The sequence below is a fragment of the Salmo salar genome, chromosome 10 (genome assembly GCF_965601325.2).
Source record: "Salmo salar chromosome 10, fSalSal1, whole genome shotgun sequence".
NCBI lineage: Eukaryota > Metazoa > Chordata > Actinopteri > Salmoniformes > Salmonidae > Salmo > Salmo salar.
The window spans coordinates 67,528,054-67,542,726 of record NC_138300.1 but is presented as its reverse complement, the minus strand read 5'-3'; the positions used below and the strand labels follow the sequence as shown (position 1 = coordinate 67,542,726).

The 14,673-nt window shown below is 41.8% G+C and overlaps 1 protein-coding gene across 2 annotated transcripts in view; it reads right to left on the bottom strand.

The window, feature by feature from the left end:
* The window catches only part of si:dkeyp-19e1.3 (uncharacterized), a 131,052-nt gene that overhangs the window by 36,527 nt on the left and 79,852 nt on the right, over positions 1 to 14,673 (bottom strand). For both annotated transcript variants that reach the window (XM_082957123.1, XM_045688026.2), the window contains exon 8: positions 4,175 to 4,223. In XM_082957123.1, coding sequence (XP_082813249.1) covers positions 4,175 to 4,223 — 49 coding nt within the window. The remainder of the gene's footprint in view (positions 1 to 4,174; positions 4,224 to 14,673) is intronic.

Here is a 14,673-nt window from a genome sequence, read left to right as displayed (position 1 = left end):
CTCAGTCCCCTCCTGTATTCCCTGTTCACTCATGACTGCACAGCCAGGCACGACTCAAACACCATCATTAAGTTTGCCGATGACAACAGTGCTGATCACCGACAACAGTGCTGATCACCGACAACAATGAGACAGCCTATATGGAGGTCAGAGACCTGACCGTGTGGTGCAAGGAGAATAACCTCTCCCTCAACGTGATCAAGACAAAGGAGATGATTGTGGACTACAGGAAAAGGAGGACCGAGCGCTTCCCCATTGTCATAGACGGGGCTGTACTGGATGAGGTTGAGAGCTTCAAGTTCCTTGGCATCCACATCACCAACAAACTAACATGGTTCAAGCACACCAAGACAGTCGTGAAGAGGGCACGACAAAACCTATTCCCCCTAAGGGGACTGAAAAGATTTGGCATGGGTCCTCAGATCCTCAAAAGGTCCTACAGCTGCACCATCGAGAGCATCCTGACGGGTTGCATCACTGCCTGGTATGGCAACTGCTCAGCCTCTGACCGCAAGGCACTACAGAGGGTAGTGCGTACGGCCCAGTACATCACAGGGGCCAAGCGTTCTGCCATCCAGGACCTCTATACCAGGCGGTGTCAGAAGAAGGCCCTAAAAGTTGTCAAAGACTCCAGCCACCCTAGTCAGAGACTTTTCTCTCTGCTACTGCACGGCAAGCAGTACCGGACTGCCAAGTCTAGGTCCAAAAGGCTTCTAAACAGCTTCTACCCCTAGGCCATAAGACAGTGAGGTCCAAAGGCATTTGTACGGTGACAATTTTGCTGTTTTGGCTCTTTACTCCATCCAGCACTTTGGATTTCAAATTATACAATTACTGTGTACATAGTCCCCCATTTTAGGGAACCAAAAGTATTTTGACAAATTCACTTGTGTATTAAAGTAGTCAAAAGTTTAGTATTTGGTTCCATATTTCTAGCACAAAATGACTACATCAAGCTTGTGATTCTACAAACTTGTTATGTGCATGAGGTAGTCACTTGGAATGCATTTCAATTAACAGGTGTGCCTTGTTAAAAAAGTATTTGTGGAATTTCTTTCCTACTTAATGCGTTTGAGCTAATCAGTTGTGTTGTGACAAGGTAGGGGTGGTATACAGAAGATGGTAAAAGACCAAGTCCATATTATGGCAAGAACATCTCAAATAAGCAGAGATAAATGACAGTCCATCATTGTTTTACGACACGAAGATCAGTGAGCACGAAAAACTTTAAGAACTTTTGAAGTTTCTTCAAGTGCAGTCGTAAAAACCAAGTGCTATGATGAAACTGGCTCTCATGAGGACTGCCACAGGAATGGAAGACCCAGAGTTACCTCTGCTGTTACCAGCCTCAGAAATGGCAGCCCAAATAAATGCTTCAGAGTTCAAGTAACAGACACATCAACATCAATTGTTCTGAGGAGACTGACTGTGTGAATCAGACCTTCATGGTTGAATTGTTGCAAAGAAACCACTACTAAAGGACACCAATAAGAAAAAGAGACTTGCTTGGGCCAAGAAACACAAGCAATGGACATTAGACCGGTGAAAATTGGTCCTTTGGTCTGAGTCCAAATTTGAGATTTTTTGTTCGAACAGCCGTGTCTTTATGAGATGCGGTGTGGGTGAATGGATGATCGCCGCATGTGTATTTCCCACCGTAAAGCATGGAGGAGGTGTTATGGTGTGGGGGTGCTTTGCTGGTGACACTGTCCGTGATGTATTTATTATTCAAGGCACACTTAACCAGCATGGCTACCACAGCATTCTGCCGCGATACACCATCCCATCTGGTTTGGGCTTAGTGGGACTATCATTTGTTTTTCAACAGGACAATGACCCAACACACCTACAGGCTGTGTAAGGGCTATTTTACCAAGAACGAGAGTGATGGAGTACCTCAACCAAATTGAGATGGTTGGGGATGAGTCGGACCGCAGAGTGAAGGAAAAGCAGCCAACAAATGCACAGCATATGTGTGAACTCCTTCAAGACTGTTGGAAAAGCATTCCAGGTGAAGCTGGTTGAGAGAATGCCAAGATTGTGCAAAGCAGTCATCAAGGCAAAGGGTGGCTATTTGAAGAATCTCAAATATGAAATAGTTTTATTTGTTTAACACTTTTTTGGTTACTACATGATTCCATATGTGTTATTTCGTAGTTTTGATGTCTTCACTATTATTCTACAATGTAGAAAATAGTAAAAATAAAGAAAAACCCTTGAATGAGTAGGTGTTCTAAAACTTGTATATTATGATCAGATAGTTTTAACAGTGGCCTTGTAGACTACTGTGGCTAACAAAGTGGGTACAGCCTCAGTGTTCACAGTAAACGTGAGCTGGAAATTGCACAGAATTTTCACAACATTCAAGTTTGAGCTCACCCGGCCTGAAGTTTGTTCTGTTCCGAAAAAACTTAGAGGGAACATTGCTTACCCGATATGGATTGAAATACCCCAAAATGAAAGCTGTCAGTCTGCACTTTAATCCAAAGTGCTGAAGAACAGAGCTAAAACAAACAAAAAAGGGCCACTGTCCAAATACTTTTAGACCTCACTATACAGTGCCTTCAGAAAGTATTCATACACCTTAATTTTTCCACATTTTGTTAAGTTACAGCCTTATTCTAAAATGGATTAAATAAAAAAAAATCCTTGTCCAATCGACACACAATACCCCATAATGACAAAGCGAACACAGGTTTTTTAAATTTTTTGCAAATGCATTGAAAATAAAAAACACAAATACCATATCTACGTAAGTATTCAGACCCTTTGCTATGAGACACGAAATTGAGGTCAGGTTCATCCTATTTCCATTGATCATCCTTGAAATGTTTCTACAACTTGATTGGAGTCCACCTGTGGTAAATTCAATTGATTGGAAATTATTTGTAAAGGCACACACCGGTCTATATAAGATCCCACAGTTGACAGTGTATGTCAGAGCAAAAACCAAGACATGAGGTCAAATGAATTGTCCATAGAGCTCCGAGACCGGATTGTGTCGAGGCACAGATCTGGAGAAGGCACCAAAACATTTCTGCAACATTGAAGGTCTCTAAGAAAACAGTGACCTCCACCATCATTCTTAAATGGAAGAAGTTTGGAATCACCAAGACCCTTCCTAGAGCTGGCCGCCCGGCCAAACTGAGCAATCGAGGAAGAAGGGCCTTTCTAAGGGAGGTGACCAAGAACCTGATGGTCACTCTGACAGAGCTCCAGAGTTCCTCTGTGGAGATGGGAGAACCTTCCAGAAGGACAACCATCTCTGCAGCACTCCACCAAACAGGCCTTTATGGTCAGACAGAAGCCACTCCTCAGTAAAAGGCACGATAGCCCGCTTGTAGTTTTCCAAAACGCACCTAAAACCCTCTCAGACCATGAGAAACAAGATTGTCTGGTCTGACGAAACCAAGATTGAACTCTTTGGCCTGAATGCCAAGCATCATGTCTGGAGGAAACCTGCTACCATCCCTACGGTGAAGCATGGTGGTTGCAACATCATGTTGTGCAGACGTTTTTCAGCGGCAGAGACTGGGAGACTAGTCAGGATCGAGGCAAAGATGAACAGAGCAAAATACAGAAAGATCCTTGACAAAAACCTGCTTCTCAGACTGGGGTGAAGGTTCACCTTCCAACAGGACAACGACCCTAAGCACACAGCAAAGACAATGCAGTAGTTGCTTCCCGACAAGTCTCTTAATGTCCTAGAGTGGCTCAGCCAGAGGCTGGACTTAAACCTGATCAAACATCTCTGGAGAGACCTGAAAACAGCTATGCAGCAATGCTCCCCATTCAACCTGACAGAGCTTGAGAGGATCTGCAGAGAATGGGAGAAACTCCCCAAATACCGGTGTGCCAAGCTTGTAGCGTCCTACCCAAGAAGTAATCGCTGCCAAATGTGCTTCAACAAAGTACTGAGTAAAGGGTCTGAATACTTATGTAAATGTGATGTTTTTTAATTTTTTTATAACTTTTCAAACATTTCTAAAAAGCTGTTTTAGTTTTGTCAGTATGGTGTATTGTGTATCGATTGATGAGGGAAAAAAACAATTTAATCAATTTTAGAATAAGGCTGTAACCTAACAAAATGTGGAAAAAGTCAAGGGGTTTGAATATTTTCCGTTGGTACTGTATCAGTATACGCAGACATGACATAGGTGCCACACACACTCACCGTATTGTATACGGAGTAGGCCGCTAGCACATGGAACAGGGCTTGCTGCCTGTGAAGAGAGAAAGAACACTTACAACCAGCTCATTGACACCTTTCACACACAGTATAGTTGCCAGTTGTCAGAATGGTGACATAACACTGAAAAAAGGATGAATGAAGGCTCAAGTACAATGGCAATGAACTTCTGTGTGTGAAATATGACGTTCTTTGGAACTAAGCTTGTCTTTAACTATAATAGAAATCATAACCAAAGCAACTGAAGTGGAAAGATGGTGTCTCTTATTCAAAATGTGCATTTTCTCAAGACCGACCACACCGGGAACGATTACTCACGCATAAACCATCTCTCCCCTCCCACCCACGTCCTCCTCCTCCACCATGCCCCTTCATGATCTCCATTAATGAGGATGCATCCAAAATGGCACCCTATTCCCCATTTGTAGTACACTACATAGGGAAGAGGGTACCATTTGGGAATAAGTTTAGTCCCTCACAGGCAGATTTATAATGAAAACATCCATGAACTAAACTAGAGTGAAAAGACTTTGGCAGCGACCGCCAGTCTCTGAAACACAGGGATGTAGTCGAACTGTGTACTGTACTTTGTATCCATGTGGATGTCAAGGTCATTCCTCTCTTTTCCTCTAAGTACTAAACTCCTGCTGGTATCTACTACTGCCCTGACCCTGTGCATCAAATCAATGATAAAGTGTTAACCTGTTAGGGCTAGGGGGCAGTATTGACACGGCTGGATAAAAAATTGTATAATAGTGAAGACATCAAAACTATGAAATGACACCTACTGAATCATGTGTTAACCAAATCAAAATATATTTTATATTTGAGATTCTTCAAAGTAGCCACCCTTTGCACACTCTTGGCATTCTCTCAACCAGCTTCATGAGGTAGACACCTGGAATGCATTTCAATTAACCTGTTAGGGCTAGGGGGCAGTATTGACACGGCTGGATAAAAAACGTACCCGATTTAATCTGGTTACTACTCCTGCCCAGTAACTAGAATATGCATATAATTGTTGGCTTTGGATAGAAAACACTCCAAAGTTTCTAAAACTGTTTGAATGGTGTCTGTGAGTATAACAGAACTCAAATGGCAGGTCAAAACCTGAGAGATTCCCTTACAGGAAGTGGCCTGTCTGACCATTTATTGTCTTTCTTTGACATCCCATTCAATTACAAAGGATCTCTGCGGTAACGTGACAATTCCCACGGCTCCAATAGGCTCTCAGAGCCCGGGAAAAACCTGAATGTCGTCATTTCAGCCCCAGGCTGAAACACATTATCGCCTTTCTCAAGTGGCCGATCAAGGGACTGTGGGCTTAGGCGCGTGCACTGGTCGCCCCCGTCTTTGTGTTTTTTCCTCTGTTTGCCGAAAAGGAGATTCCCGGTCGGAATATTATCGCTTTTTTACGAGATAAATTGCATAAACATTGATTTTAAACAGCGGTTGACATGCTTCGAGGTACGGTATTGGAATATTTAGAATTTTTTTGTCACGAATTGTGCCATGCGCACGACCCTGATTTACCATTTCGGATAGTGTCTGGGACGCACGAACAAAACGCCGCTATTCGGATATAACGATGGATTATTTTGGACCAAACCAACATTTGTTATTGAAGTAGCAGTCCTGGGAGTGCATTCTGACGAAGACAACAAAAGGTAATCAAACTTTTATAAATCTGATTTTGGTGAAGGCTAAACTTGCCGGGTGTCTAAATAGCTAGCCCGTGATGGCTGGGCTATGTACTTAGAATATTGCAAAATGTGCTTTCACCAAAAAGCTATTTTAAAATCGGACATATCGAGTGCATAGAGGAGGTCTGTATCTATAATTCTTAAAATAATTGTTATGCTTTTTGTGAACGTTTATCGTGAGTAATTTAGTAAATTGTTAGAAATTCCCCGGAAGTTTGCGGGGGGGTATGGTAGTTCTGAACATCACATGCTAATGTAAAAAGCTGTTTTTTGATATAAATATGAACTTGATTGAACAAAACATGCATGTATTGTATAACATAATGTCCTAGGGTTGTCATCTGATGAAGATCATCAAAAGTTAGTGCTGCATTTAGCTGTCTTCTGGGTTTTTGTGACATTATATGCTAGCTTGAAAAATGGGTGTCTGATTATTTCTGGCTGGGTACTCTGCTGACATAATCTAATGTTTTCCTTTCATTTAAATAGCTGTAAAATAGTCATATGTTTGAGAAATTGAAGTAATAGGATTTTTAAGGTATTTGAAAATCGCGCCACTGGATTACACTGGCTGTTACGTAGGTGGGACGATTACGTCCCGCCTAGCCCATAGAGGTTAAAGGTCAACTGCCCTTGAAAACAGCCTATGTGGCATTGATATGAGTCAGAAACATTTATTCTCGTGTCAAAATTGGGTAATTAGGATAATTTCTCTTATTAATTCCGTGTCATCCAAAACGCAGTTTTGTAAGTTAGTTCGTCACGACTTACGGGAGTTTTGGTTTGGTTATGGCTTACTTACATGCCCATCTTTGCCAATGATACCCAATTGCACAGAGATAAAAAAACATTGTGATCCGCCCCCAGCTGCTATGTGGACATTTGTAGTCAAGTCTGCATAGGGGAGCAACGCATGTTAAGTTCATGTTTTAAGTATCCCTATATTTCTGTTATTATGGTGCTATCACTCTGTTATTAGTACGCCTGCGCGGTAGTCTCCATGGCGATGGACCAGGCCTGAGTGTGATGGCAACTATGTACTGTGGAAATACGGTGAAGTAAACTATGTTAAACTGGAACCTAGTCGATGTGTCATTTTGAGTTCACATTGGTAGCAGAGGATGGCTAATATCTACAATGTGCCACCTCGCTTCGACTAGAAGAGGTCATGGAATCTGGGCATGGGCTACTTATCTGGACGAGAAAAAGCAAGCACTTGCGGTGGTACTATCGCTTGAGGTGAAGAGCGAGAGATACAGCACTAGAAATATCCGTTGAGGATTTGAACAAGGATGACAGTATGGGAGCTTATCAGAGCACTGTGTTTCGTAAAGAAGAGAAAGACCGTGCCTACGAGGCATATTCAAACTTGGACAGTGTTACTAGAGACATTTTGGTTGCAATGACGGACAACATAATTGATTTCAAACAGAGGTACAATAGGATGCACAAGTACGACATGGTTCTCAAGTTGCTAAATACTGCCTGTCTGGATGGTAGGGAGAAACAGTCGGCTTTGACTGCTTGTACTGTGCTGACTTTTGTGTCAATGAAGTCGGCACAAAAAGTATTTTTGGTGTAAAGACGTGCCGCGCCCATAACAAACGGAATGCAAGTGAGTGACGCGGCATATTACAATGAGCAGCAGAGAAAAGGCGACAACAAGTCACATTCTCAGGACAACCAGATGAGATTGCCCTGCACAAATCCACTGGACAGGTATGGAAGGATATCAAAAAGTGCTATTTGTCAAAGCACTTACCATTGTGTTAAAGACTGTCCTCATAAAAATGAACAAGTTAAACTAACAGAGGAAAATGGAAACAGACATGGAGCAGTGTAACATTACACTGTTTTCAAACAAATCTGCATCTGATACTGAGATCTTTATAGTTGAATCCTTATGATCGGCTGTGATTGATACTGCATGTACACACGTATTGAACTAAATATGAAAGTACAAAATATGATTGACATACCAATCAACCGTCATTCATTCTCCAAGTGAGTCAAGATACCAGCAAAAATTTGTCAGACTAAGTGTCACATTGAAACAGAGGTGGTCCCTACAGATATCCCCTTACTATTAAGCAAAGCTTTGCTCAAGAAGGCAGGGGCTGTACTAGACATAAAAAATGACAAGGCAGTGATGTTTAAACAACCAGTGACTCTTGAACTTACTACCCCAGGCCACTATTGTGTAAACATTTTAGACAAAGACATCACACAGAGCCCATGTAAAAATAAGATTCTGATGGACACAGAGCACATGGAGATTCTGACAGTCGAAGAGAACATGACCACAGAGGAAAAACACAAATGATTGTTAACTTTAAACAGTTTGGACATGCTACAGTTGACAGACGTCAGAAATTACTCAGCAGTTCTGGGAATAATGATGAGAGTATTTCCATTCTACGGCAGATAGTTAACAGTTGTGAGACATGTCAGAAATACAGCAAGCCTAAGCCCAGAACAGCTGTTGGTTTGCCACTGGCGTCCAAGTACAATGAAACAGTGGCTGTAGAGCTACATGAGCTAGGACCAAGTGTGTGGTACCTTCACATAATCGACCACTTCACACACTTCAGCGCTGGAAGCATTGTGAATACAAAGAAACCCAGTGACATCGTCAAGCACTTCATTCTTTCCTGGATAAGTGTGCATGGCCCGCCCCAGAAATGTTAGTGAAAATGAAGTTGATGGGTTCTGATTTCTTGACTTATACTTATTCCTTTCACTGAGGGAGAGAGGGTAATTTATAACGTTTACATTATGTCAGGAGACGTTACTGTTAGCTATCAGGGATTCAATGGGAGGAGGAAATACACCGTCTGGTACGAGTCAACATGACAGTTGTGAGTTGGGGAGGAGTGAGCACTTTGGGGCAGAGTTCAGGTCAGATGAAGTGAGAAAGAACAGGTATCACTAAGGTTCTGTCTAGCAACAGAGACGCATTGGCTGTTCAGATGTGTAGGAGAAAAGGTTAAATATCAGTGCTTGTATGAATGTCTTTTGTCTTATGCAGCTGTATTGACCCAATGGGCGAATAAACTTGGTTTAAGCTTTACTAAGTTAATTTAGAACCTAACAGAGGAGAATTCAATAATAATGAAATAAGAGAAATGGCTGAGAAATTCAACATGGAAGACAACTGCTGCATTCAGTCCATGGAGCAATGGACTTCTGGAGAGACAGAATAAAACACTCAGATCATGCTAAAAGTGAAGCAAGACAATGGATGTGACTGGAAAACAGCCCTAGATTGGGCTTTGATAGCAAAAAACTCAATGCACAATGTACATGGCTACAGCCCATAGCAACTAGTGTTCAAGCAGAACCCTAATCCTGCTCTATTTCGGGTCAGTTTCAGTGTTCATATCATTGGATGTGACATCTGGTAGGTTGTGTCTGTTGATGTGTCCTTTTGTCTTTTTCTGTAGGAGGCCATAGACATTAATTATCATTGCAATATTAGGTTTAAAGGTCTGTGAAACGACTTGTACAATGTCAACCATTACTCAACCACATCATAGATTGACTAATTTACTTGTGGAATGGCGCATACAGTGCAACATGAAATAGATGCATAATACACGATATCAAGTCACAAGGCCGACTTCAAATGCCAACATCCATACGCAGCATGTAAGTTTCATGTTTGGGAAAACTTTTCTTTTTCGTAATAAAATTGCACATTTATAATAAAGGATTGTATGCATCTATCATCACATCTGCAGACTAATGTAATATAGGCTACTATGCCTAATATGATGAGTAGGCTAATAATATTACTCAATCACTGTAAGAGAAACACAGTTCTGAACAATGCATGCCTGAGCACGTAATGAGTACGTCTAATCAGAGACGTTTCTTCTCCTTTCTTTGCACAGGAAAAATGTGGCCTTTGATAAACACATTTCATGCAATTCTACCACACTTTATATGACTGGAGACATAAGCAATCAGTAAAAACAACCTTGTCTTGAACGTAACCATCTAATCTAGGCCTACGAAAAGAGGAGACAAATTGTACAATATGACGACCATCTAGCCTGGAGGGAATTATTGTCCGCCCAAAAACTTTCCAGTGGTACTGATCCAATGATAAAGACAGTGAATATCCACACACTCACCGGGGATATGGCCGATGCGCTCTGCTGGTGCCAATAAGATACTGTTCGCTCAATTGGGAGAAGAGAATTTTGTTAAGTATAGACAGATGAGTCTTTTCTTTGTCTTCACTTTTCAGCGACAGCCATTTGCTTTCTAAACTATGCTTTTTCCTACGATTGTATTTTGAAAAATTACAATAGGCCTAGGCCTATTTACCTGCTTTTCACTGACCGCTGCAACTCAACAGTCAGCTATTTGGTAGGCTATTTGCCACGCGCGCTGCCCAAATTGTGTGCTTAAAACAATCCACAGCTCATTTTTAAAAGAAGCCTCTGCGGCCAAATCATGCTCTCTGTTGTAGTATTTTCAAAGAGTTTATTGATTTCTGTATAGGAGGCACGAGTAATTAAAGTTGAAGTCGGAAGTTTACATACACTTAGGTTGAAGTCATTAAAACTCGTTTTTCAACCACTCCACAAATTTCTTGTTAACAAACTATAGTTTTGGCAAGTTGGTTAGGACATCTACTTTGTGCATGACACAAGTAATGACAGCGTGACACCCTACACCCTGCTCAAATTCTAGGTAAATTCACCTAAAATGAACCTACCTTTCTTAACCTAAAATAATGAAGACTGCCTCAGTAGGAATTGTAGGCTATAGAATGTTATGGGTACTTGTAAAGGGCAGCTCTTCAGTAGCTAACTAGAAATATGTTTAAATTTAGAATCAGGGCTCTCCATAGGATTTTCTGACAAGGGGGTGCTTATGTAGGCCTAAGGTTGGGTAGGGGAAAGGTCCGGAGGTGGGCAACTTCCCCCTCAAAAAGCTGGAATTTTTGCGTAAAAAAAACCCCTGTAACTGCCTCAATTACCTCGTACCCCTGCACATCAACTTGGAACTGGTAACCTGTGTATGTAGCCAAGTTATCGTTACTCGTTGAGTATTTATTCTGTTATCTTTTTTCTCTTTGCATTGTTGGGAAGGGCCCGTAAATAAGAATTTCCGGTTGTTGTTTCACGAAGCATGTGACAAATAACAATTGATTTGATTTTGATTTGATATTTGGTGCTTCCCAGACCAGTGTTGAGGCAGGGATGGACTACCATGTTTATCTAAGCTTGACCCTCTACTCTTCACTCAGTGATGTCCAGTCCCCATACACACTCACCGACTGGGTTAGTTCCCACACCGAGACACAATTGAGACTTTTGCGGGAAGCATACATTGATTTCACCTGCATAAAAACTCAAGCTACAAGGATATTAAGTTGGGATTCAGCCTTCCCATGTCATACAAAATCTAACTCCATCTTCTGTATCTTTCTATAGATTGTGATGCCACACTAAGAACCTGGACATCTTCACTGGTTCTGAGGGAGGTGGCGTGGCCACCAACAATGCCTGGGACACGTTCCAGCTTTACCGCTGCCTGGAGAACAGCCAGAGCGTGGTCAAGGGCCCCTCCACAGACATCTGCTGCAACTTAATCTTTAGCGTGTCAGCTCTGCAGCACCAGGGATCGAAAAGGTATGGCACCACACTCGCAACAGTCATGTATGATGTTTAAACATGCTTAAACATACACTACAAGTCAAAAGTTTGGCCACACCTACTCATTCCAGGGTTTTTCTTCATTTTTTTACATTGTATAATAGTGAAGACATCAAAACTATGAAATGACACCTACTGAATCATGTGTTAACCAAATCAAAATATATTTTATATTTGAGATTCTTCAAAGTAGCCACCCTTTGCACACTCTTGGCATTCTCTCAACCAGCTTCATGAGGTAGACACCTGGAATGCATTTCAATTAACCTGTTATGGCTAGGGGGCAGTATTGACACGGCTGGATAAAAAACGTACCCGATTTAATCTGGTTACTACTCCTGCCCAGTAACTAGAATATGCATATAATAATTATTGGCTTTGGATAGAAAACACCCTAAAGTTTCTAAAACTGTTTGAATGGTGTCTGTGAGTATAACAGAATTCATATGGCAGGCAAAAACCTGAGAAGATTTCATGCAGGAAGTGGCCTGTCTGACAAGGTGTCGTTCTTCTTGTCTCTGTTTATTGAAGAGTGAGGATCTTAGCTGTCCCGTGACACTTCCTACGGCTGCCATAGGCGCTCAGAAGCGGCAAAACGCTGAATCATGGCTTTGCAGGCTCTGGCTGAAACAAAGTAGCGCGTTTGGGTAGTGGCTGGTTACAGTACTGTGAGACTCATGCTCGTGCCCGCGTCGACCGAAAGCTTTGTTTTCTTTCCTCTGTTTAGCTAAATGGACATTCCCTGTCGGAATATTATCGCTTTTTTACGAGAAAAATGGCATAAAAATGGATTTTAAACAGCGGTTGACATGCTTTGAAGTACGGTAATGGAATATTTAGATTTTTTTAGTCACGAATTGCGCCATGCGCACGACCCTGATTTACCATTTCGGATAGTGTCTGGAACGCACGAACAAAATGCCGCTATTCGGATATAACGATGGATTATTTTGGACCAAACCAACATTTGTTATTGAAGTAGCAGTCCTGGGAGTGCATTCTGACGAAGACAACAAAAGGTAATCAAACTTTTATAATAGTAAATCTGATATTGGTGAGTGCTAAACTTGCCGGGTGTCTAAATAGCTAGCCCGTGATGGCTGGGCTATGTACTTAGAATATTGCAAAATGTGCTTTCACCAAAAAGCTATTTTAAAATCGGACATAGAGTGCATAGAGGAGTTCTGTATATATAATTCTTAAAATAATTGTTATGCTTTTTGTGAACGTTTATCGTGAGTAATTTAGTAAATTGTTAGTGAATTCGCCGTAAGTTTGCGGGGGGTATGCTAGTTCTGAACGTCACATGCTAATGTAAAAAGCTGGTTTTTGATATAAATATGAACTTGATTGAACAAAACATGCATGTATTGTATAACAATGTCCTAGGGTTGTCATCTGATGAAGATCATCAAAGGTTAGTGCTGCATTTAGCTGTCTTCTGGGTTTTTGTGACATTATATGCTAGCTTGAAAAATGGGTGTCTGATTATTTCTGGCTTGGTACTCTGCTGACATAATCTAATGTTTTGCTTTCGTTGTAAAGCCTTTTTGAAATCGGACAGTGTGGTTAGATTAACGAGAGTCTTGTCTTTAAATAGCTGTAAAATAGTCATATGTTTGAGAAATTGAAGTAATAGCATTTCAAAGGTTTTGAAAATCGCGCCACAGGATTCAACTGGCTGTTACGTAGGTGGGACGAATTCGTCCCGCCTGCCGCAGAGAGGTTAACAGGTGTGCCTTCTTAAAAGTGAATTTGTGGAATTTCTTTCCTTCTTAATGCGCTTGAGCCAATCAGCTGTGTTGTGACAAGGTAGGAGTGGTATACAGAAGATAGGCCTATTTGGTAAAAGCCAAGTCCATATTATGGCAAGAACAGCTCAAATAAGCAAAGAGAAATGACAGTCCATCATTCCTTTAAGACATGAAGGTCAGTCAACGTGGAACATTTCAAGAACTTTGAAAGTTTCTTTAAGTGCAGTCGCAAAAACCATCAAGCGCTATGATGAAACTGGCTCTCATGAGGACCACCACAGGAAAGGCCCAGAGGTCTCTGCTACATAGGATAAGTTCATTAGTTACCAGCCTCAAAAATTGCAGCCCAAATAAATGCTTCAGAGTTCAAGTAACAGACACATCTCAACATCAACTGATCAGAGGAGACTGTGAATCAGGCCTTCAAGGTCGAATTGCTGGAAAGAAAACACTACTAAAGGACACTACTAAACACACTACTACTACTAAAAGAAGCGACTTGCCTGGGCCAAGAAACACACAAGCAATGGACATTATACCATTATGTCCTTTGGTCTGATGAGTCCAAATTTGAGATTTTTGGTTCCAACCAGCGTGTCTATGAGACGCAGAGTAGGTGAACTGATGATTTCCACATGTGTAGTTCCACCGTGAAGCACAGAGGTGGTGGTGTGATGGTGCTTTGCTGGTGACACTGTCTGTGATTTATTTAGAACAAGGCACACTTAACCAGCATGGCTACCACAGCATTCTGCAGCGATATGCCATTCCACCTGGTTTGCAGGTGTGTGTGCCTGGTATGAATGCAAGCCTCTCTCTGTGTGTGTGTGTGTGTGTGTGTGTGTGTGTGTGTGTGTGTGTGTGTGTGTAAGGTTTAATCTGTGTATGTGTGCAGGCATGTATTTTATGCCTGTGTGTGTGTGTGTGTGTGTGTGTGTGTGTGTGTGTGTGTGTGTGTGTGTGTGTGTGTGTGTGTGTGTGTGTGTGTGTGTGTGTGTCCGTGTGTCCGTGTGTTAGCACGTTTTTGTGCTTGCGTGCCTATGCCTGTGTTTGTGTGGTGTATTTGTGTGTGTTTTAGCACGTGTATGTGCCTGGGTTTTTCATTTTACTATCCTTGTGGGGACCAGTGTATGAGCATGCCCAATTTGACTGGAGTGCGGAGCGAGTTTCCAAAAGGCTGGTCCGGCCTTCTTGCACGCTCCAATTTCGCCCCAGTACCGCTCAGGGCATGTCCGGACCAGCATGTATTTATAGGCTAGTTGTGTGCTGCTATAGCCCCTTGGCATTAGCTACTGTCATGGAGTACACTCAATATTTTCATAAAGTTAGCTAAGTGTGACATTGTAGCAAAGTATTTA